Source organism: Mastigoproctus giganteus, chromosome 8, assembly GCF_048544385.1.
Source record: "Mastigoproctus giganteus isolate SK-2022 chromosome 8, ASM4854438v1, whole genome shotgun sequence".
NCBI lineage: Eukaryota > Metazoa > Arthropoda > Arachnida > Uropygi > Thelyphonidae > Mastigoproctus > Mastigoproctus giganteus.
This window is the reverse complement of record NC_143582.1, coordinates 207125262-207150667: the sequence shown is the minus strand read 5'-3', so window position 1 is coordinate 207150667 and position 25406 is coordinate 207125262. Positions and strand designations below refer to the sequence as shown.

At 36.7% G+C, this 25406-nt stretch overlaps 1 protein-coding gene across 1 annotated transcript in view; it reads right to left on the bottom strand.

The window, feature by feature from the left end:
- Positions 1-2469: 2469 nt before the first annotated feature.
- LOC150082228 (electroneutral sodium bicarbonate exchanger 1-like) overlaps positions 2470-25406 on the bottom strand; it is a 313808-nt gene continuing 290871 nt past the window's right edge. Inside the window, exons 22-23 of the mRNA XM_090380066.1 lie at positions 14033-14262; positions 2470-2650 (exon numbers count right to left, since the gene is read on the bottom strand). Of these exons, the coding sequence (XP_090236192.1) occupies positions 2470-2650; positions 14033-14262 (411 nt within the window). The remainder of the gene's footprint in view (positions 2651-14032; positions 14263-25406) is intronic.

Here is a 25406-nt window from a genome sequence, read left to right as displayed (position 1 = left end):
GGGGGGGGGGGGAGGTACAGTACCATGGAAAAAGAAAGAAGAAAATTAATGACAATCATTAGAGGGGAGAAATGTAACTTGTGCAACTTCCTTTGACATAAACACATAAGCAAATAATCAATCTAAATGATATCTTTCAAATGAAACAATAGGCTTGTATACTGTAATACCAACAGTGATATGTATGAAGAAGGGTTCGAAGAACAGTTAACTTGGTAGTTAACTCCATAGATGTGGAAGACCAACAAATTGCAACATTACATCGACATATGGATTAATAAGAACTAAACAATCTTAAGACACTTAGTGCAATCTGACAATCAGAATATTACTTACATTTTCAAAATCACACTGTCAAAAGTTTCCAAAAGCATAATGCCAAAAATTGGGGAGGGACATTGACTACTTTGGTTATAGCACTCGTTATCTTGGTGCATAAACAATGCTTCTACCAGTCTTACAGTTAAAAATAGGATGCTATAACTAAAAATGTAAGACATAACAAATGAATGTTCAAAAAAAAAAAAAAAAAAAAAAAAAACTATGCAACAAGGTAGACATTTAGCTGTATTAATCTAAATTAATATTATATTGAACTGATTAGAACCAAAATTTGAAAATTAAAACAGGAAAAATAGGACAGCAGAAGACTGATCAACTATTTTGATTACAATGTACCAATTTTTACACCCCCCCCCCCCCCCCAATTGTGCGTTGTCTGTAGATGTATGTTCGTGTCCTGTTTTCATGTGGTGTAGACTGAAAAACCCTTTGAACAACAGTCGTGGAGTGAGGGGAAGTAACCCAATACCTTCCACCTGAGAAAAGTACTAACTATACCCTTGAATGAAAAGATCTGTAATAATTTTCACTCTTACTTGATTCAAATTTAGACCTCTCCAAATGAGTGATAAATAGCAAATCAAATGCCTTTTCAGTAGTAACCTGAACTGTACCTGACCTCTTCAAATTTCCAGATTTGTTTCTTAATGACTTCTGAATTGAAAGTATTTTAAATTCTAAGTGCACAGGGATCATCTCATGAAGCTTTTGTAAAGAATTCAATGATGCTTTGGAAATGTTTCATGTGCATTGCCATCAACATTGTATAAAAACATTATTGGAATCTTTGTCTCGAAACTTTCATAGACATGTTGGACAGACAACTTGTGTGATCGAGACCCGCTAATATTAGCGGGTTTCGATCACACAAGTTGTCTGTCTAACATGTGCATTGCCATCAAGTGACAATTTTTTAATTATCTCAAACAAAACATCATATGATACTGTGTATGTTCATGAAATTCTAGCAAATTATCTAATAGATTTGTAGCAAAGTTTTCTGTGTACTGTCCAAAGGGAAAGGATATAATTACTGTGTGTCACCCTTCTAATAACTTTTGTTTTAGTTTGGTTTGGTCAATGCAAACCAACTTTACAATCACTACACTGTCTTATTGGAGAAATGTGGACTAATTTTGAATTGCCACCATGAAACAAAATTGTGACCACTGAAATTATAGGACACCACCATCCCTTTATAGCTTGTTTACAGCCTGAAAAACCAAATTGACAGCATGTTGGGGAAGGGGTGGAGTTATATGATATCTTGGCAAAGATAATTTATTTCAAACAATATTGTTAAACAACATAAAAATAGGCCCATCATTACTCCACCTGTCCTCTGTTTTGGGGATCTAACTCATCCCCTTCTTCTAGGTAATTGTAATATTACCTTGTTTAATGATGATTACTATTATTATTATTATTATTAAGTAAACCTCATTAGTTCTATTTTAAAACTTGTTAGGCATTACAGAGCTTCAACACTGTCTAAACAGATAAAATGCAATTTAAAAACAGATAAAATGCAAATTTTTCAGCAAATTATGTAGTACTTTGCTGAAGAATTTGCTATGCAGTGTAATAAATACTTATTACAATAATTCTAAAAACATAAATATTAACTCCAAATTTGGAATTAGGTGAAATTAGGTGTTTCTTTTAGCAATAACTGTAAGTAAAAAGTTATAAAATATTCCATATTTTGTCATACAGAAGAGATGCTTAAAAAAAGTACATACTGAGCAAGATTAAGTCTTTTACTTATTTATCACAGGTAAGATGCATTTGTTAGTTCATAAAAGGATGTTATATTTGATCAATAGAGATCTATGGCGTGATTTTAAATGCATCAATGAAAATTGTATAAAAGGTGGGTTCGGCAATTATTACTTATGTTTTCAATAAATAGGCAAGTGTATAATTTGTAATAACTTTTGTAAAACACTGATAAGTTCTACTGGTAAAATAAATAAATAAATAAATAAATAATCTATTTTTGTAAATACTAAACTAATTGTATCAATAAGGAGTTTGCCTAAATAATGACAGTTGTATGGAAATATAAAAATATTTTACACGAAAAAATATTAGGACAAAAAAAAATATGCCTATATTCTACAACTATCAAGTTGAGGTGCTATTTTTACATAATAAATCATTCTGTTCATCCACAGATAACTCCACTGTGGAATGATCATGCCATTCTTGCAATGGGCAATCAGCTTTTACAATTGGTATAGAATCATCGTCTTCAACACTATTAGCTCCTTCACGTTTATTTTTTTTCTTTCTTCTATGAGCCCGTCTAGAAATTACATGAAACTTAATTAGTTAGTTATTTCAAATAAAGTGCAACTGAATATAATTAATTATTTTTGTTATAATTATTCCTATGACGTTAAACTATTTTTTTTATAATTTTTTCTGCAAAATCAAAATAAATAATTATATTTTTAACAAACTTAAAGGAGATGGTATGTAGTTTGTCATCTTAGTAGATAATATTCAAAATAAATCCAGACTATCATACCACATAAAATTGATTTAAGGCATTCTACTGAAATGCTTTCGCATTGATACACACTCAGAATATACACACACACTGGGCAAAAAAATTAAGACATTTGTATTAAGACAGTTACAGACAGGAGAAATACAAATAGATGAAAAGAAAACTGTAATGTGGGGTGATGACATATTGCCTTGCCAAGTACAAAGACTGCATAGGCTCTTCAACTGCAGTAATCTGAAGCCAGAATGGAGAAAATGTGTAGTCTATCAGACTCTGAAAAAATCTTATTATGGGTGCAGGTTTAGCAGAAATTCAAGTTTAGCTACAATTCAAGAAATGAAAAACAACTGGTTTTCTAAAAAGTATCCATCTCAAAAGTTTTTAATGACCAGAAAGCAATAGGTTCTTCCACATCTCGAAGGCATAAATATGGCAGAAAAAAAAATACTTCAAGAGTGAAGCCATCGTACTTTAAGGAGGACTGCGGAAAAATTGGATATCCAGTCTACAGCAAATAATATCCACTTCAACTTGTACCATATAAAGGCAACTGAAGAAATTGCGTATTGGCCTGCCTATTCGGAAGCCACTTGTTTCAGAGAAAAACAGAAAATATTGTGGTGCTGAGAACACTGTAATTGGACAGTGGAACAATGGAAGAAAGTTATGTGGTCATACAAATCATGATACACTGTATTTTGGACTGATGGTAGGTAGAGAGTGTGGTGAGAACTTCACGAAGCGATGGACCTTGCTTGCCCTGTCACAACAACCCAAGCATCTGGAGGTGGTATCATGGTATGGGGAATGTTGTTGGCACAGACTGGGTGCACTGATATTGGCAGAAGGTCATATATCATCTAGGGAGTACCTGAATTTTGTATCAGATCTACTGCACCCTGCAATGTTACACTTTTATCCCAAAAGTGATAACCACTTTACGGATGACAATGCAACAATGCATTGTGCCAGAATCGTGTAAGAATAGTTCAGAGAATGTGATACAGATTTCCACCATCTTCCCTGGCCCCCATATTCATCTGATCTCAATACTATTTAAAATGTGTGGGAACTATTTGGTAACAAAGTACAGCCACTCCCTAACTTACATAAGGGTTGCATTCCGCAGAACTCTACACAAGTCGGAATTTCCCTAAAGGCTAATGTAGCACTCGCAACTATAAGCACTGAATTTGATTGAAGCAAAACAGAAACATTTGATGAACATGTAAATTGTATTATTTATTCCATTTTTTTTTTATCTCATGTGCAGGAAAAATTTCAAAAGTGTGCAAAGCGCAAAATTACAAAAATTTTAATTTAAACCAGCGTGATGCTTCAATCTATTAAACCACCTGTTGCTTGCCACAAACTTGGCTTGGAATTCACTGTATCTTCATATCTCCTTAACATGATCCTTGGGCCCTTGAGGATCTCACAGACATGCCAGATAAGCTGTGCTTGCTACCTGGGAGTCTAAAATGCTGATGGAACTGATATTCAGGTGACAGTCAAGTCAAGTGGACCCAATTCAGAGAATTTGGCTGTCACAGACCGTCTGGACTATCCAGACGGTCTGTGACAGCCAAATCCTCTGCTTGCACCTTCACGACGATGGGAATAAACCCCTTGTTTGTGCATGGAGTTTATAGTTCACACCTGGGTGACTACCCAGATGTGAACCAACATAAGCAGGGGTCGAGGTGTGGCGCCCACACCACACGGAGGAATGCCGCCCCTCTATGTTACCAGGCAATACTAGGTAGTATATGATCCTCATGAACTGGTGCAATATCACCACTTTGCTTATTGGAGGCTTGAAGAGGTGAAACCCATGTTTAGTCTCCACAGCTAAGTTCCTGTCAACCCTCCCTGATCTCTTCCATCATGCAGTATGATTAATGTCTTTTGAGGTTATGATGAACACCATGGTGAGATCCAAAATTACTTACATTTCGAGGGTATAGCTCTAAAACGGTATTTGCAGGCCGGCCACTAGTTAGTACACCAGACTAAACCTAGTGGTAACTCTCTGGGCTCTAGTCTTACCATGTGTATGCCATATCCAAAAATTTCATTACTTCATGCTTTTTCTTACTATTCAATATACAATGCATTATCAAACTAATAGAGCAAACTTATCTGTGAAAACATCTAAACCTACCAAACACTTCCTAGTTCATTTCACAAATATAGTGGTCTCAGTTCTAATCTCAATGATGTCCATTTCCACTTAGAGTCTGCCAAGCCCCATGTACTTTTTCTGACAGAATCTCAGTTATCAGTTAATTCAACCACTGCTCATCTCAGTTGCCCAAATTATTTGTTGTATGATTCCTTTTGCCTCAAAGGTGGTACTTGTGCCTATGTGCATTCCAGTATTCACTGTCAGAGATTGGTAATATGCGATCCTCTTTTCAATCTTCTCTGGCTTAAAATCTCTCTACCTCATTCTGTCAAATTCGTCTGTTGTCTCTACCATTCTCCCAACTCCACTAATCACTTGGAACTCTTTGAAACTTGACTTTCTCCAGTTCAACCTTTTTCTTAACAGTGAGGTAATTTTCCTTGGTGATTTTAATGTTAACAACTCTAGATGGCTTCTGTTTTCTAGTCACACAGACCCAGCTGGTCAAGATGCTGAGGCTTTTGCAATTACTAATGACCTCGCACAGATTGTTCATTTACCTACCAGAATACCAGACAATCCTAACCATACAGCCAACACACCATCTTTTTCTCACAAACAACCCTTCTAAGTACACAGTCGAAGTGAGTGGTCCTTTAGGCACCTCAGATCACGACTTGGTGATTGTCTCTTCTACAATGGAGTCTTTATCTCATGGCTATTCTCAACCTTGTGTTGTTTGGCATTACAAGAATGCAAAATGGGATGACCTGCGAGATTTCTTTTCTTCTTTTCGTTCATCGGATTACTGTTTCAAGGTTGCTGATGTCGACATTTGCTCAGATCAAGTCAGTGAAATTATTCTTGTAGGAATGGAATCCTTTATTCCACATTCAACCTTAAAACCATCCTTTATCTAAACCTTGGTTTTCCAATAAATGTGCTAATGCTGTACAAGAGAAGAATGTTGCATATCATAATTGGCTTGTTTCCAATTCTTCAGTTTAATTTTCTGAGTACACCAGAGCTCTCAACAATTGTAAATCAGTTATTAATCAGTCCAAACAAGATTTTGAACAGGCTAAGAGTAGAAAACTTGCTTCTTGTTCTAATGGTAGCAGAACGTTCTGGTCTCTTACCAAAGCTATTGGCTGCAACTTATGCCCATCTCTGCTCCTACCTCTTCAAAACCTGATTGTTCTATTGTCACTTCAGCCAAGGATAAAGCTGACCTGCTAGCATCCCATTTTTCTTCCAACTCATATATTAATGATTTTGGTAGATTACCTCCCACTATTCCCAGCACACCCCATTCAATTCCTCCTGTGGTCTTCCATCAAAAGGATATCAGAAGGATTTTGACGAATCTTGATGCTAAGAAAGCTCCAGGTCCTGATGGTATTTCTCCACTTGTTCTCAAAACCTGCACTCCCGAACTTACTCCTTTTTTCACTTTCTTATTCCAAAAGTGTTTTTCCTTCTGCTTGGAAATTTGCTCATATCCAGCCAGTTCCTAAAAACATTTGTTTTTAGCAACTGGCTGGATATAAGCAAATGAAAAAAAATGCTGGATATGAGAAAAAATGGTGACAAATCCCTCCCTTCTGCAATTACTTCTACTCTTTCTAAAGTAATGGAGAAATCAATTAACCACCAACTCTTAAACTATCTAGAAACCTGCCATCTGATCAATGATCACCAGTATAGATTCCATCAGTGTCAATCCATTAGCGATATTCTGGCTTATGTTACCCATTTATGGACAAATTCAATGGAAAGGTTGGGTGAAACACAGGTAGTTGCTCTTGATATCTCAAAGGCTTTCGATCATGTTTGGCATTAAAGGTCTTCTAAACAAACTTCCATCTTATGGTTTGCCAACTGTTTTTTGTAACTGGTTATCCAGTTTTCTCTCTGACTGCTCACTGAGGATGATGGTAGATGGTTCTCTGTCTTCTAACTTCTCCATTAATGCTGGTGTCCCCCCCAGTTCAGTTCTTTCCCCCACTCTTTTCCTCTTGTATATTAATGACCTTTTTCCATTGACCACAAATCCTATCCATAGTTTTTCTGATGATAGCACATTGCATTCCACTTTCCAGTTTGAGAAACCTTGCCCTGCTTAATCAGCTTCAACTTCTCGAATATCTGTTACCAATTCCTTACATGCTGATCTCTAGGTAATTCTCCAGTGGGGCAAAGACAACTTAGTTGATTTCAAACCTTCTAAAACTCAGTCCTGTCTTATATCTCGCAAAAAGGATTCTTCTGCTCCTATGCTTATCTTTGGTGATCCGATTTCTAGGCGAGATGATATATCTCTTTTGGGGATTACCCTGACTTCTAATCTCTCTTGACACAAGCACAATGTAAATATTGCTTCCTCTGCATCTAATAAACTTGGTTTTCTCTTTTGCTCTCGGCATTACTTTCCTTCCAAATAGCTGTTCACTCTGTCTAAATTGCAAATCCACTCTACCATAGAATATTGTTCCCACAACTGGGGTGGTGCTTCCAAAACCTTTCTCAGGCTTCTAGATTCCATTCAAAAGAGGGCAGTTAGGTTAATTAATGACTCATCTCTAAAAGAGTCTCTCCACTCTGTCTCATAGATGTACTGTTTCTGCTGCATGCCTTTTCTACAGATACTTCCATAATTCCCACTCTCTCTTTCAAAACGGTCTGAACATGTGCCGCCAACAGCCAATGTCCATTTACTGTCCATCTTCAAACTCACAGAACCAACTTTTCATCTTCTTTGTTTATTCATTCAACTGCCATTTTCTGGAATAACCTTCCTTGATACATATTTCCTGAAAATTACAGTCTACAGGGTTTCAAGTCTAATGTCAACAAATATCTTCTTTCATCTTCCCAATGCCTCCAACCCATGTGCGGTACTAAGTACTATAGCTTCTAATACGTCTTGTGTTTGAGGTATTCATAAAAAAAAATTTCATAAATACTTATTGCTTTTGCTTGAATGGCCATTAGACTCAGGGGCACTTGTTTCTGAATCTGATATTTACCATCCATATTATTAATAGCTTTTCCATCTTTGATATAGCACCTGAACACTGTTTTGTGATCACTGTTGATCTTAAATGCATTGATCCATTAACATGTTCTTTTATATGCTTACTGTTCTTTAAAATAGTATTCACTGATGTAGCAGCGAGACCTAATTCCCTTGCAATAGATAACAAACTTTGTCCTGCTTCTTACTTCTTAATCATTTTCATCTTCATTTCTAAATCAAATTTGTTTCGTTTCCTAGCACTGCCACCACTTGCATTTTTTAGACTCTTCGTCTAAAAATTTGTTTTTTATATGACTGAAGAGGAAACACATTTCATCATAATAATGTAAAAACCCACAAAATTCCAGTTATCGGTATTATCGCAAATGCAATAAGATCAAGTTTACTACCCGTTTATTATAATAGATTTCATTAACAGAAAAGCCCAATAAACTTGAAAGTGTGAATTGTTTTATGGACGTGACCTCCAACAAATGTGCTTAATAAAAATATCACAAAGGCATTCAAAAACTGATTCTTATAACAGAACATATGATAACGATGAAAGTGAAGTGCATTCTGGCATGAATGTGTAGCCCTTCCTCTCAGCCAATAGTAGCGTTTGTAAACATGTTGGCAGCGTGTTTTGTTTTACATCCTTTAAAGTGATTTTTGTGTTGTGCTTATTTGACAAATTTATATAAAACTAATACAATTTCTATTATAAAAATGACCTTTTAGGGAGTTTAAATAGCTTAGTTAGATAGCAAAATTTCAACTTCTGAGATCTTGGAACGAATTTAAAAAAGAGAGGGAAAAAAAAAAAAAAAAGTGATATTGGGTTTGCATTATATTTTCACACTACCCCATTTATTCCTACAGGATGCAAAATATGTTTCCATATTTTTTTTTTTCTCTGGACTGGCCAGCAAAAACTTACATAAGGTGCACATTACGTAAGTCAGGGGAGTGCCTATACTCTTATTTCAACTTTGTCACAGTTGAAGGAAGAGGATAAAATTAGACCAAAATGCACTAAAACACCTAATCAATTAATTTAAAAGCTAACACTGATGTAAAATATACTGAACTAAATGGCTAAAAATGGTGGTTTAAAAAGACAATAACTGCATAGCCAGGAAGTGTCATATACAATTTGAGTTCAGGATGTTTTACATTAGCCTTTAATTATATATTGCTATTTATTTAAAATGAATGTCATTCTCATAACTGGGTTTCTGCTCATTTTAGAGCCTCGTTGGCAGGGTATTAGGCATTGTTATCACCTTAAAAGATAATAATTCTTCTTCTGGCATTATTACCAAGGGTGGGTCTTAGCCTTCTCAATGATATTCCACCAATAAGCCCTCCTAGAAGTCAAACCTCTCCAACTTCTTATTCTCATGATCATTAAGTCCTCTTCTATGTCATCCATCCATTTTTTTCATGGGCTTCTTCCTCTTGCCCTCCTACTGGTAGGTTTCCATTTCATTATACTCTTAGTTATTCTGCTGTCATCCATTCTTATAATATGTCCCAACTAAGCAAGTCTGGCTCCACAAATCTGACGATGTCCTCACACTGAATAAGATGGTCATGTTCATGATTCACTCTGATCCTCCAGGATCCATCAATGTCTTGTACTGGCCCAAAAACGTTTTGTAAAATTCTATGCTCGAACACTCTCAACAACTGCTCATCTTTACTCGTTAACGTCCAAGCTTCACAACCGTATGTCAAAACTGGTCTAATGAGACTTTTGTATATTCTTAATTTTAAATGTCTGTTCAATACTCTGAACTTCATTAGTTTTTCATGTACATAGAAACATCTGTTTCCACTCAGGATATGGGACTTAATTTTATTAGTAATAGAGTTGGACCGGTTTACCTGCAAACCTAGATAGGTGAAATTCTGAACAGGCTCACATGAGAAGCTGCTGGTTCTTAAATTTTCCATGTTATCTACCATTCTCCGAACTGCCATATATTTTGTCTTAGCTTCATTTATCCTAAGTCCTCTTCTTTGTGCTTCACTATTCAGCCTGGCCACTGTTTCCTCCAGTGCTCCTTTAGTCCTACTGATAATAGTGACATCATCAGCATATGCACAGACCTGCACTGTTTTTGTGCCTATGTGTTGAGTCACTTCTAATTTTCTGACAGCCACTTCTAAAACCAAGTTAAATTACATAGTAGAGAGTGCATTGCCTTGTCTAACACCAGTGTTAATGTTGAAGGGAGTTGTCAAATCGTCAATTCTCACCACTGCTTTAGAGCCAGCCAGGGTTGCTTTTATGAGCCTAACAATCTTTGCAGGTATGCCCAAAAGGAGATCATTTATCATTTTCTCTCTGTTGAGGGAATTAAAAGCTTGTTTGTAATCTATATATAAGTTAAATAAGTGTATATTGTACTGAAATGCTTTTTCCTATATCTGCCTCAAGATGAAAATCTGGTCAGTTGAGTGATTGGGTCTGAAACCACACTGATATTTTCCAATGATTTTCTCTAAATATTCTGCTAGTCTGTTATAAATAACTCCCAAAAAAAAACCTTGTAAGTTTTTTTTAAAAAAAACCTTCTATAGTTAGAGCAAAGTAGTTTATCACCCTTCTTGTGAATCGGCTGTATAATTCCAAGTGGCCATTCATCCGTGATTTTTTCCTCAGACCATGTCTGTGAAGAAAAAAAAAAAAAAAAAAAAAAAATTTGCTTTTTCAACAGACACATAAAACATCATAGTTTACATGAAAAATCTACCCTTGGTAGATTATCCATGTCACATTTAACACTAACCATGCTGATATGATGCATAAAAATTCTGCTGAAAAAGAAATAAATGTCTACAAATTTTTATTAATAATGGTAAATCTGTAGCTTTGTCTTTTTCAACGGTGCAGTTTTTATGCAACATATCAGTGTGATTAGTACCATAGAGAGGCAACACAGGTGAAATTTTTGTCATAATTGCTTCATTCAAAATGCTTTATATATGTGGAATCAAGATTTTACATGTTCACTGTTAGTTTTGTTTCCTAATGGCTAAATATTAAATGAGTCAACTTCTTTGATTAAAATTATGGGGGAAAAAAAAAAAAAAAAAATGTAAAAACCATTTCAAAACGTATTAACTGATATTTGATATAATTGGAATTCTACTGTATAAGAATTGTGCGAACACTGAATAAGATTTGAAGATTCAACTTTCCAGCACTATATCAAAAGTTCAAAAACCTTTTTTGAACGTAATCTGGTGTTGTCTGTCAGCCACAACACCAGATCATGTTAATATTATGTTTGCATTTTACGAATAAAAATGATTAAAGCTTAAAGAAGAAAATAATATAGTATATACAGTAGACTCTTGATTTTCCGGGATAGAGGGTAAAAAAACAAATCCTGGATAATCGATTTCCCGGTTAATCCAAAAATACAGAAGTCCCCGATGTACATAAGAGATACGTTCCAGGACTTCTTACTTCCTCGAGTTTTACGTAACTCGGGAATGGCTAATAACATATGCCTCATTGACAAATCTAAATTCAGCGTGATACTTGTTAATGTTGGACCATTTTCATACATTCTTAGTTTAATTTTCTGATCCAAATCGATCGCTTTCTTTTCCTTGGTAGATTTACTAGTAGCGCTGTCCCTTATTCTCTTAGTCGGCACCATGATAACAGTCAAAATTAAATTTTCTGAAAAGAACTTCACAGGATTAAGGCGAAAACTCACTATCATCACCCTGCGTGGGCTCACATTTTACTAAAGCACATTTCTGGAGGTCAACAAAAAACAATAAAAACAATTTGCACTTTCTGTTTTATTGGGTGTTTCTGTTAGTGCAATCTATTATAAATGGGTAGTAAACTTGATCTTATTGCATTTGCGATAATACCAAAACTGGAATTCTGTGGGTTTTTACTTTATTATTATTGTGAAATGTGTGTCCCCTTCACTGAAATCTTCAGTCATATAAAAAAAAAAACCATAAATAATTGTAAGAACCTTCTCTTCTTTCCTTTTTTTTTTTTTTGCTTGTTACTCCGATCTCACTTGTGCAATTTGTGCGTGCAGTGATCATCGTTATTGATTGCTTATTATTATTATTTTTTTGTTGTTTTAAATTTTACAACCTAAAATTTAAAAAAAAATTGAGTGAAAACAAATTTACGTAAATCGGGGACATACTCTATTGAAATATGTTCAGCAACCTACGTAAAAAATATGGCAATAGATAAACTTACCACGTACTACTCGTGTGCCCAATACGATACTTCCCTTTATTTTTTACAGTGTGGCATATGGTTTGGTCAACCAACATTATAATGGTTCATTGGAGATTTAATTAACGGATGCACCGTTTTCAAACTTTTGAATAATTTAAAGTCTTTGTTTAACTGAAAGCGCAACTCTTTTGCATTTACCCATCATTTTCACGATTTCTAAACAAACAAAAAAAAAATATATATATATATATATATATATATATATATATATACATACACACTATAAAAAAAATTTACATCCCTGATATAAATAACGAAACAAAATTTTTCTTTTTGCAGTGCAACGGAAAGGGGTTGCAAGGTAATAATCTCCCAATGACAACTTATAATGCCACTTCTTTTCGCTTATTTACGACTTGCAAAATATCTGTTTATACCTATTCTAGTTATTACTTGAATTTTATGATTTCTGGTTGATTTTTTTTTTTTTTTTTTTTTTTTTTTTTTAAATTTGGAGTCTTGAAGTGTCCCGGTTAATCCGATCCTGGTAAATCAAGAGTCTGCTGTATCTAGTAATTAGAATTTTAATGACAAAGAATGAAGCTTTCAGGGCAAATGGACCCCTTCCTCAGCAAATATACAGATTATAACATATCCTTATATCTATTGAAATTTTATCTATAATGTCCATATTCTGTTATAATCTGTAACGTTTGCTGAGGAAGGGGTCCATTTGCACCAAAAGCTTCATTCTTTGTCATTAAAATTCTAATTACTGGATATATACTATATTATTTTCTTCTTTAAGTCATGGAATCCAGTACCACAGGTCCATTTACATTTATGATTAAAGCTTTTCCCATACTTAACTGTTTTTATTTTTTAAAATTTAAAGCTTAAAGATTGAAACTTCAACTTTAAACTAAAAAAACAACCAAAACTGTTTAAAATTTAAACAATAATGATATGGTAAGGAATACCTAAATATAAGTATCATCAACATATGCATGGTGATCTGCCACTTTTCCAAATAAAAATGTTCACTGATTAATTTTTTTAGATTTTTTACATGGTCCACTACAACAATGTAATCCAGCTCCAATGCTGTTAAAACAATTCAAATGAATTTATTTTTATATATACGTATTTCTTTCTTTTTTTTTTTTTTTTTGTTAGTTGTTGGCGTATTGGCTTCTGTGGCCATAATGCACCTCCCAAAGTTTTTGCATTTTACTCTGATTCAAGCCCGAGACAGGATTCAAACCTGTGACCTTTGGGTTGCCAGGCAGGCACTTTACCCACCTGGCTAGCCTGGTTGACATAAATATGTATTTCAAAAGAAATGCTCATTGACATTGGATGTGCAACAGATTTTACTGTTTCAACCTTGTCCACTCATTTTAATGATTGCTGATTTGCTTCATTATCAATACAGTTAACATTACATGCTTACATATTTACAATAAGTTGATAAACACAGCATATAACAGTAAAATAAGAAAGAACTGCAAATAGAAAAATAAAGAAACAACAAATATCACAATTTTGTTCACTGTTTCATTGTTTCAGTTACTAGTTGAAACTTTCTTTTGGAAATAACTAAAGAGATTAAAGATTTTTAGGATTTTTTGCCTGGTATATTTACAAAAAATAATTATATTTACCCACCTTTTCTCCTGTATAACTAGTTAAAATTGGTAAAACATTTTAAAAATCAAAATGGCTGAGTAGGCATGCATAATACTAGTTATGATTTAACTATAAAAAGATAACAGTAACACATTTTTAAGTATTTACCCAAGTAAACAGAGCTGGAATGGTTGTTTACACTCTAGATGTGACTGCTGTGAGACTGGGGATGTATTCTGTATCTGCTGATCAATACTTTTCCAAAGATCACTCTTTACTAACTGCTCAGAAATATTCATAATGCACTGATATGGATCACCTTTTAATTTCTGTTCACACAGCCTACCACTGCTGTGCATGGTAATGCTTTCATTGTCAGTACTACTGCCATGTTTGGTCTATGGTTGAAACAAAGTAAAAGTATTCATCAATAAATAAACATTCATATTTCCATATTGCAAGCAATATTTTTATTTTTACTATTGTTGTATTTATATAAAATTTAAAATACCAGCTGAAAGAGTTTCAGATAGAGTAGATATTCAAAATCAATAAAAAAAAAAGGATAAATTTTTAAAATTTATATTGCATTAACATCTTTGCTGCCCCTAGATGCATATCTGCCTCTGCTGACAAAATAATGGCGGAAAAAAGTAACAAACACCATCATCTTAGTGATAGAGTGCTGAAGGCAACAGTGGCCGCAAACCCAGTGGATTTAAATATAATACAAGTCTGTATGCCAACAAGCAACTGTGATGATGATGAAAAAGAAACCATGTATGAACAACTGGATGAACTAATAGGTATAGTAAAAGATAAGAAAACCTAATCATAATGGGTGATTTCAATGCAATGGTAGGACGAGGGGCATGTGAAGAAGCAGGACTATTTGGATTTGGAAGAAAAGAAAAAATAAAAGGGGAGAAAGACTATTAGAGTTTTGAAAACAACAAGGATTAATTGTTGGCAACGCACTTTTTGAAGTACCAAAAAGAAGACGCTACACTTGGAAGAATACAGGAAACTTAGAATGATATCAGATTGATTAAGTTCTAGTGAAGAAGAGATAAGAAACCAACTAAAAGTGTGTTTCAGTCAACTGGGAGCAGATATGGAAAGTGATAACTCACTAGTTATTGCAAAATGTGAGCTAAAGCACAAGAAAATACAAAGAATAAAGAGTAAAAGGTGCAATGTGAGACTATTATAGGAACACAAAGTGGAAGAAGAGTTTAAGAAAGAAACAGAAAAAAAAAAAGAAAGACCAGATTGAATGGAAGTTAGCAAAAGAGACTGGAAGGTACAGCGAATGAAGTAATGGGACATATGAGACTACAACCAAGAAAGCCATGGATAACAAGTGAAATTCCCAACCTGATTGTAGAAAGAAATAAAGCCAGAAAGAAGAATACAGCCGAAGGACAAGAACAGTACAGAAGACTAAGAAATAAAATGACCATAAAAGGTCTAATTCATCATACTAAAGACAGCAATTAAGGTTATACCTTTCAAGGTATAAATTCTGCTGCCCAAGTGCCAAAGATACTTTAACAATTAAATGAAATAAACTGACCATAGAATAATAAAGTATCTTGCTACATAAACAGTAGAATTCTTCCCTCACCAAATATAACCTTAATTGCTACATTAGTATCATGCGGTATATTAGTTTTCCTTATCACAGCGGATAAGACAAATATTTCAGTATGATCCTGAGATGAAAAGATGTATAAAAAGTGAGTGAGTTCTCCAACAGCAAATAGCACGGATTAGCAAAATTCAAGACCACACCATCATTTTCTTTGATATAAAAAAGTAGTCTACTCAAAATTCACTCTTAATGACACATTGTCAATGAGACATTTTGCCTTCAAGTTCTGAGGTGTTTGAGAAAAAAGTTGTGGAAAAGATGAAAACCATGGCTGGACAAATGGGTGTTGCATAGTGACAATACACTAGCTCACACTGTAAGCTAGTATTATCAGCTCAACAATTTCTGATGGAGAAACAGCTCCTTCGGGTGGAACATCCTGCCTGTTCTCATTTGATGCCATTTAACATCTTTCTATTCACACGTATTTAAAATTCATGGAAAGAGAGACTTTTTTTTTTTTTTGTCTTTAGAGAAAGTTCATCAATGTACATCCCTAAGGCTTGTCACTGGACATTCCTCCAATGATGATAGCCAAGGCTGCCACTTGGAGTTTAAAACATTGATGAAAACAGTATTTGGGTTCCACTTGTAAATCAAACATGTGGAATTTCAGTTAAGTTCAGTTTTCCCACAATAACCAAATTATTTGAATCTGAACACTGTGGGACCATTAGTAACCTTGGGTGTATGATAAGTTTAAAAATACTACACCTATACCTTGTATGCTGGATATGATCACTCAGGTGTGAATCAGTGTATGTATGCAGAAGTTGAACTGTAGAATTTGTACTGCACAGAGGAAAGGCCAGTCCTCTGTTACGCGAGGCAATACTAAGTGATAGATGACTCATCACCCTGTGTAACACCACTACTTTGCTTAATACAAGCTTGAAATTAAGAAAAACATATCTGGTCTCCAGAGCAACGTTCCAACATCTTTCTACCTCTTATATCGTGCAGTATGGATCATGTCTTTTGAGATTTTGACAGACCTTGTGGCAGACAACATTCAGCAGATTTTGACAGACAACATTACATATATTTTGAAGATAGTAACTCATGACCACCCACTGAGGCATGAACTGGTTTTCATTGACCTTTAGGAAAAAATTTAAGCAAAGCCAAACTTTCTTGATAGCTAATTACAAAGATAGAACATGGTTATGTTTTCAAGGCCATTGTAAAAAAGGATTCTATGACTGTTGAGTATGTAGTCTACCTCATTTTCTTATTAATAATTAAGTGTAATAGAAATCACTGAGTATCCAAGAAATCTCACAATAAGTTCAAATGGTGTTAAATGTCAGTTACTTTATAATTTTGATTTAATAATGAAATGACTGATTTGTGAAAAGAAAACAAAATTTGTGAAAAATATATTGAGATTATATTTCCTTGTAAAATATAATCTCAAATATAACTTCCTCCTACCATACCAAACACATTCTATTCAGAGAGAGAGAGAGAGAGAGAGAGTGTCTTTATTGCAACTAGATGTACATAGACATAAGTGAAGTTGCAACTGTCATCACAGCCAAAGGTGGGGCTCATATCAGAAAAATGTTCTTGTTTATATTCCTGCACAACCACCAAGGCAGTGGCATTTACAATAAATTGTCAATATACATGTTAATCGTATTTAGCAGTAGTGGGCTTGAATCCCGGTCCACTTAAAGAGCACATGCTACTACACTCTCGCTCCTTACCACTCGGCTACGTCAGTGCCACCCTTAGTCTAACAAGAAGACATTAGAAGACTTCTAAGCAATCATGATGCTTAGAAGTATACAGGTCCTGAAGACTTTTCTTCACTTGTTCTCAAAACCTGTATACTTCAATGTAAACTCCTTTTCCGTGTTTCCTTTTTCTACTCTTATTCCACTAATTCCAAAAAAATGGGCAACAACTCTCCCTTCCAGGTTTAATCAGATTGTGCTTACCTCAACTCTTCACAAAGTAATGAAGAAATCCATCAGTAATTATTACACTAGAATAATTATTTCTAATGATTTGCCCTTAGTAACGATAAAGGGTAGATTAACCCAACTCAGAAATAAATAAGAGGAAAATTCACATTTTTATGGTGCATAACATAACTACATATAATTTTAATGACAAGCATTTACATTAGTATTTAAATAAAAATTTGAAATGTTTAACACTTTTGTACTGTCTATGATTGCTGTCCTTTCACGCTTGTGGGGAAAAATCCTGGGGTTCAGTTGTATAGATGGAGGAGGGATAGAGGCATGGATTTTCTTCTCACCTTGATTGAGATTGTCTTTGGTAAGGGTTGCTGGATGAAAACCTGGAGTTTTATTCCAGCAATCTGGATGAAAATGTTTCTTCAAGTCAAGTGGTTTTTTTATCCAATAATGTATAAAAAACTAGCTTGATGCATTATATGTATCTCATCATCATTCTAAGGGCCAAGTCCTGTTGCCATAGAGATCTTTTTTTCTCCACTCATCCTGAATTTGAGCTTTTTGTTTTGCTTCACTGTAGTTCATTCTTGAGAGTCAGAGCACACCATCAAGTGGTGTGATTCTTGGTTGTCTGCTTCTTTTCCCTTCAAGCTGTCCTAGAATGTTTACTATCCATTCACTGTCTCCAAAGATGTCCTAGGAACTACATCTTCCTCTGTCTTTTTGTCTCTCCAGCTGATTTTCATCAATGTTCTCCAGCAAAACATCTCAAATGCTTCAATTCTCTTTGAGTCTGTTGCTGTTATTGACCATGTTTCACAGCCATACAGCAGTATACTCGAATGGGTGCGAGGTTAGCCTGTGCAGACATTGCTCCTTAAAGCTCTTCAAACAGAGAAGTTTTTCCTGATTTATTTTCTGCTTTATTAGTTTAAATTGTCATATTAACTTATTTTCTAGAGTAGCTTTATATTCCTAGTTACGATACTTAGTTTAAAGTTTAACTTAGACAGAGATTTCGTAGATATTACTTAGTATCGGTAACGGTATCAAATCCACGTGTCACAAATTGAACGAGAGGTCTTTTAACCAAATTTAATCGATTTATTAACCAATTGTTATATCAAATTATCTTCTATAAGTAGATTATAGACCTAGTCAGGATCCTTGGTTTATTCTAAATTGAGATAGCAAGATTTCGAAGCTAATCAATACTTACGAGTCCGTAGAAATACCGTTCGTGAATTCCCGCATTTTTACACGATAGCATAAGCTTTTTTTTTTTTTTTTTTTTTTTTTTTATGAGAACCCCAAACACGAGAGGTATTATAACCTATAGTACTTAGTACCGTGCTTGGGTTGGAAGTTGAGAAGACGAAAGAAGATATTTGTTGATATTGGACTTGAACTTCTGTAGATTGTAATTTTCAGGAAATACGTATGAAGGAAGGTTGTTCCAGAAAACGGCAGTTGAATGAATAAATGAGGAAGGTGAAAAGTTGGTTCTGTGGGTTTGAAGTTGGACAGTAAATGGATGCTGACTGGTGGCGGCACGTGTTCGGACTGTTTTGAAAGAGAGAGCGGGAATTATAGAAGCCAATTCAGAAGAACAGTGCCCATGGAAGTATCTGTAGATTTTTTTTTTTTTTTTTTTTTTTTTGGTAGTTGTTGGCGCATCGGCTTCTGTGGCCATATTGCACCTCCCAAGGTTTTTGCAGTACTTTGATCCAAGCCCGAGGCGGGAATCGAACCCGCGACCTTTGGGTTGCCGGGTAGGTGCTTTACCCACTCGGCTAGCCCGGTCGGCTAACCATGGAAGTATCTGTAGAAGAGGCATGCAGCAGAAACAGTGCATCTATGAGAAAGCGAGTGGAGAGACTCTGTTAGAGATGAATCATTAATTAACCTAACTGCCCGCTTCTGAATGGAATCAAGAAGCCTGAGAGAGGTTTTGGGGGCACCACCCCAGATGTGGGAACAATATTCCATGGCAGGGCGGATTTGCGATTTATACAGAGTGAGCAGCTGTTTGGGAGAAAAGTAACGCCGAGAGCGAAAGAGAAAACCAAGTTTTTTAGATGCAGAGGAAGCAATATTTGTAATGTGCTTGTGCCAAGAGAGATTAGAAGTCAGGGTAATCCCCAAAAGAGATATATCATTTTGCCTAGAAATCGGAGTGTCACTAAAGATAAGCATAGGAGCAGAAGAATCCTTTTTGCGAGATATAAGACAAGATTGAGTTTTAGAAGGGTTGAAATCAACTAAGTTGTCTTTGCCCCACTGGAGAATTACCTGAAGATCAGCATTTAAGGAATTGGTAGCAGATTTTCGAGAACTTGAAGCAGATTGAGCTGGACAAAGTTTCTCAAAATGGAAAGTTGAATGCAGTGTGCTATCATCGGCAAAACTATGGATAGGATTTCCAGTCAATGGAAGAAGGTCATTGATATACAAGAGGAAAAGAGTGGGGGAAAGAACTGAACCTTGGGGGACACCGGCATTAGTGGAGAAGTTAGAAGACAGAGAGCCATCTACCATCACCCTCAGTGAGCGATCAGAGAGAAAACTGGATAACCAATTACTAAAAATAGTTGGCAAACCATAAGATGGAAGCTTGTTTAGAAGACCTTTATGCCAAACACGATCAAAAGCCTTTGAGATGTCAAGAGCAACTACTTGTGTTTCACCGAACCTTTCCATTGAATTAGTCCATAAATGGGTAACATAAGCCAGAATATCACCAGTGGATCGACACTGACGGAATCCATACTGGCGATCGTTGATCAGACGGAAGGTTTCTAGGTAGTTTAAGAGTTGGCGGTTAATTGATTTCTCCATTACTTTAGAAAGAGTAGAAGTAATTGCAATGGGACGATAATTGGATGGGAGGGATTTGTCACCCTTTTTAGGAACTGGCTGGATATGAGCAAATTTCCAAGCAGAAGGAAAAACACCTTTGGAATAAGAAAGTGAAAAAAGGCGGCAAAGAATAGGAGTAAGTTCAGGAGCACAGGTTTTGAGAACAAGTGGAGAAATACCATCAGGACCTGGAGCTTTCTTAGCATCAAGATTCATCAAAATCCTTCTGATATCCTTTTGACGGAAGACCACAGGAGGCATTGAATGGAGCGTGTTAGGAATGGTGGGAGGTGTTTTACCAAGATCATTAATACATGAGCTCGAAGAAAAATGGGATGCTAGCAGGTCAGCTTTATCCTTGGCTGAAGTGACAACAGAACCATCTGGTTTGGACAGAGGTGGGAGCAGAGATGGGCAAAAGTTGCGGCCAATAGCTTTGGCAAGAGACCAGAATGCTCGGCTACCATTAGGGCAAGAAGCAAGTTTTCTACTCTTAGCCTGTTCAAACTCTAGTTTGGACTGATTAATAACTGCTTTACAATTGTTGCGAGCTTTGGTGTAGGCAGAAAATGAAACTGAAGAATTAGAAACAAGCCAATTACGATATGCAACGTTCTTCTCTTGGACAGCCTTAGCACATTTATTGGAAAACCAAGGTTTAGATAAAGGACGAGATTTTAAAGTGGAGTGTGGGATAAAGGATTCCATTCCTGCAAGAATAATTTCACTGACACGATCTGAGCAAACGTTGACATCAGAAGTTTTGAAACAGTAATCAGACCAAGGAAAAGAAGAAAAGAAGTCTCGCAGGTCATCCCATTTTGCATTCTTGTAATGCCAAACAATACGAGGTTGGGAATAGCCATGAGATAAAGGTTCCATTGGAGAAGATACAATCACCAAGTTGTGATCTGAAGTGCCTAAAGGACCTCTCACTTCAACCTTGTAATTAGAAGGGTTGTTTGTGAGAAAAAGATCAAGCGTATTGGCTGTATGATTAGGATTGTCCGGTATTCTTGTAGGTAAATGAACAATCTGTGCTAGGTCATTAGTAATTGCAAAAGCCTCAGCATCTCGACCTGCTGGGTCGGTGTGACTAGAAAACGGAAGCCAGCTGGAGTTGTGAACGTTAAAATCACCAAGGAAAATTACCTCACTGTTAGGAAAGTTGGACTGGAGAAAGTCAAGTTGCAAAGAGAGGAAGTCAAAGAGCTCCAAGTGATTAGTGGAGTTGGGAGAACGGTAGAGACAACAGATGAATTTTACACAATGGGGTAGAGAGATTTTAAGCCAGAGAAGATCAAAGAGAGGAGATTCCAAATTGCCAAGTCTCTGACAGGGAATATCAGAACTGACATATGCACAAGTACCACCTTTGAGGCGAAAGGAATCATACAGCAAATAATTTGGATATCTGAGATGAGCAGTAGTTGAATCAACTGATAACTGGGATTCAGTCAGAAAAAGTACATGGGGTTTGGAAGACTGCAAGTGGAAATGGACATCGTTGAGATTAGAATTGAGACCACGTATATTTGTGAAATGAATTAGGAAGTCCTTGGGAGGTTTAGATCTTTTCGCAGATAAGCTTGCTCTATTATTTTGACAATTCATGGTGTATTCAATAGTAAGAAAAAGTGGGTGGGACATGCTGTATGAAGTAATGAAATTTTTGGATATGGCGTACATGTGGTAAGAATATACCCAGATCATTGACATAACGTGGCCTCGACAATGCTCCCCGCATACACACTACTCGGACTCCCTCCAGTCACTATCTGGCAGAGTAGAGGTAGCAAGATTATACACTAGCCGATCCGGAAGCTTCCTAGAGAGTTACCAATAGGTTCAGTCCGGTGTACTAACTAGCAGCCGGCCTGCGAACACCGTTTTAGAGCTGTACCCTCGAAATGTAAGGAATATTGGATCTCGCCACGACATTCATCATAACCTCAAAAATCATCAATCATACTGCATGATGGAAGAGATAGGGAAGGTTTGGCCGGAACTTAGCTCTAGAGACTAAACATGGGTTCCACCACTTCAAGCCTCCAACAAGCAAAGTGGTGGTACTGAACCGGTTGATCAGAGTCATCTACCACCTAGTACTGCCTGGTAACATAGAGGGGCGGCATTCATGGAGGTTATACCCAGGATTACTAACAGTCCCACCATCGTCAAGGTGCAAGCAGAGGATTTGGCTGTCACAGACCACCTGGACTTCGCCAAAATTGAGTCCACTTGACTTGAGTGTCACCCGAATATCAGTTCCATCAGCGTTTTTGATGGAACTGATATTCGGGTTTTGAGACTAAACATGGGTTCCACCACTTCAAGCCTCCAATAAGCAAAGTGGTGGTATTTCACCGGTTGATGAGAGTCATCTACCACCTAGTACTGCCTGGTAACATAGAGGGGCGGCGTTCCTCCATGTGGTGTGGGCGCCACACCTCGACCCCTGCTTACGTTGGTTCACACCTGGGTGGTCACCCACCATGTACTTGTGCATGAAGGTTATACCCAGGATTACTAACAGTCCCACCATCGTGAAGGTGCAAGCAGAGGATTTGGCTGTCATAGCCCGTCCGGACTTCGCCAAAATTGGGTCCACTTTGACTTGAGTGTCACCCGAATATCAGTTCCATCAGCGTTTTAGACTCCCAGGTAGCAAGAACAGCTTGTCTGGCATATCTGAGAGAATGTCTGTGACCACCTCAAGGACCTTAGTGTAGTATACTGCATAATATAATATTGTCAATTAATCAGTAAATCTATTAATCTTGATAAACTTTATTGTCAATTAAATTGTATTTTTAACTCTATAAATATATATAACGACTTAATCGTAACAAATAATTAATACATAACTATAGTGGTACACGTGATACGGAAGTTGTATAAAGGGAACACTAGATACCGAAAAAAAAAAAAAAAAAAATATATATATATATATATATAACATAACTGTTTTGGGATATAACTTAAGGATTTAATTTTTGTTTTAAATTTTATTGAATTAAATTGGAATCATGACTCTGACCAGAGCAGCAAAGCAAAAGGCTCAAGCTAATGGGAGTGCTGTGGTTCAGGGGAGAACTGAGGGGGGCAGTTGCCCTCTGAATCACAGTCTATTAAAATGCACTGTTTGCTTGATGTTTGCGGAGCAGTCGGGTACGGGACATGATACTGCCAAGGGGGATGTCTTTGTGTGTGCACGACGTAAGGAGTGCAAGGAAATCAGGTGACAACTCAGCGTTGTTATGGGCCTTTATGAGACCTTGAAGGACAGGGTGGATGCCCTCGAAGGAAATAAATTGAGGGGCCCATCAAGCTCTCAGCTGCCCACATCAACGCCAGAGCTTGCACTTGGTCATCAGGCAACACAGGGGCAGCCCCCTAGGCAGAATGCGCTGGTCCCACAGGAACTAGTAGTTGTTGGTGACTCTATTGTCAGGGAAACGGGGAACATGCTTTGTAAAAAGGATAGGTGGAATAGGACCAGGGTATGTCTGCCAGGGGCAAAGGTTGATGACGTTGTAGAGCGGATATCATCTTTTAAGGGCACAAAAGGTGATATAGTTGTACACGTTGGCACTAATGATATTAAGAGTAGGAGACCGGCGGAAAAAAAAGTAAAAGTAAAGTGCAGCCATTATCAACCCACTGCAGGGTGGAAGCCTCCTCAACAATTCATGCTGAGGGAAATGGACCATTATCTGCCACGCTGGTCCAGTGCGGGTTGGCAGATCGACCGTATTCAACAGTCAGGGGCTTGAACCCTGGTCTACTCAAAGAGCGGGAGTGCTACTGCACTCCCGCTCCTGCCCACTCGGCTACGGAGGCCTACGAGACCGGCGGAATTACTTAGCAAGTACAGGTCACTGTTGAAAAAAAGCCGTGAATTAGGGTTGAACTTGAAAGTGTTTGCAATTCTGCCCAGACACGATAGGAGGGAGTATATGATGAGAGCCTTGTCGATCAATTATGCCCTGGAGGGATTGTGCAAGGCTCAAGGGGTAGAATTTTTTTTCAGCCTGGACTGTACTTGTTAACAGGAGAGATTGCTTCTACAGGGATGGGATACACTTAAATAGAAAGGGTGCAAGAATTTTTGCTGATGCTGTCGAGGCAGTGTTAGGTGGGTCGGAAAACTGCTAGTTGGGGGGGATACAAGGACTAATAGATTAACAGTAGCCACTGGCAGAGGTGGAAGTGATTCTTGCACTGCTTCTATTCAAATGAGCAGAAGTCTGAAAAACAAGATGCAGGATATTTCAGAGACTGCTGGTAGTCATTGCGTTACAAGTAAACACATGGGTTGTGTTAGGGTAGCTAAGAATAGAAACAGGTGCATGTATACCTGCGTGTACACCAATGCTAGGAGTTTGGTAAATAAATTTGATGAATTTGAGGTATTGCTCAAAACATCAAAGGCAGATATTGTTGGGATATCAGAGACGTGGTGTCACACAGATATAAGTAATGCGGAACTGGAATTTGGGGAATACAATGTATATAGAAAGGATAGACAGGACAGGAGGGGAGGAGGGGTTATGCTATTAATTAAGAAACACATAAAGTCAAAGGAAGTGAAGCCAGTTGACATCGATGGACAGGGCAGTGTCGAGTCAGTTTGGTGTGACATAAGCATAGGGAAATCAAAATTGAGAGTAGGAGTGTGCTATAGGCCTAATGACTCTGATGAGTATAATAATATATTGTACAGGGAAATAGAGTGGGCCAGTAAATCAGAGAGTCTTATAATGGGGGATTTTAATTTCCCAGATATTGACTGGAATTTGTGGGTTGGTCACTCGCACACTAGCAAGGCTTTTGTGGATTTATTGGATGATTGTTTTCTACATCAGCATGTTCGTGAGGCAAAAGAGGGAGCAATACTCTTGATCTGATTATCAGTAGTGATTCTTCATGCATTAAGAACCTGCAGATAAATGAACCACTAGGTGGCAGTGATCACAGTGTGTTGAAGTGGGATTTACTCAAGGAGGTAACTACCATCAGAGGTAAAGGGAAGGGTTTTTGTTTTCGTAAAGGCGACTATGATGGTCTGAGACAGTATTTAAATTCTATACAGTGGGAC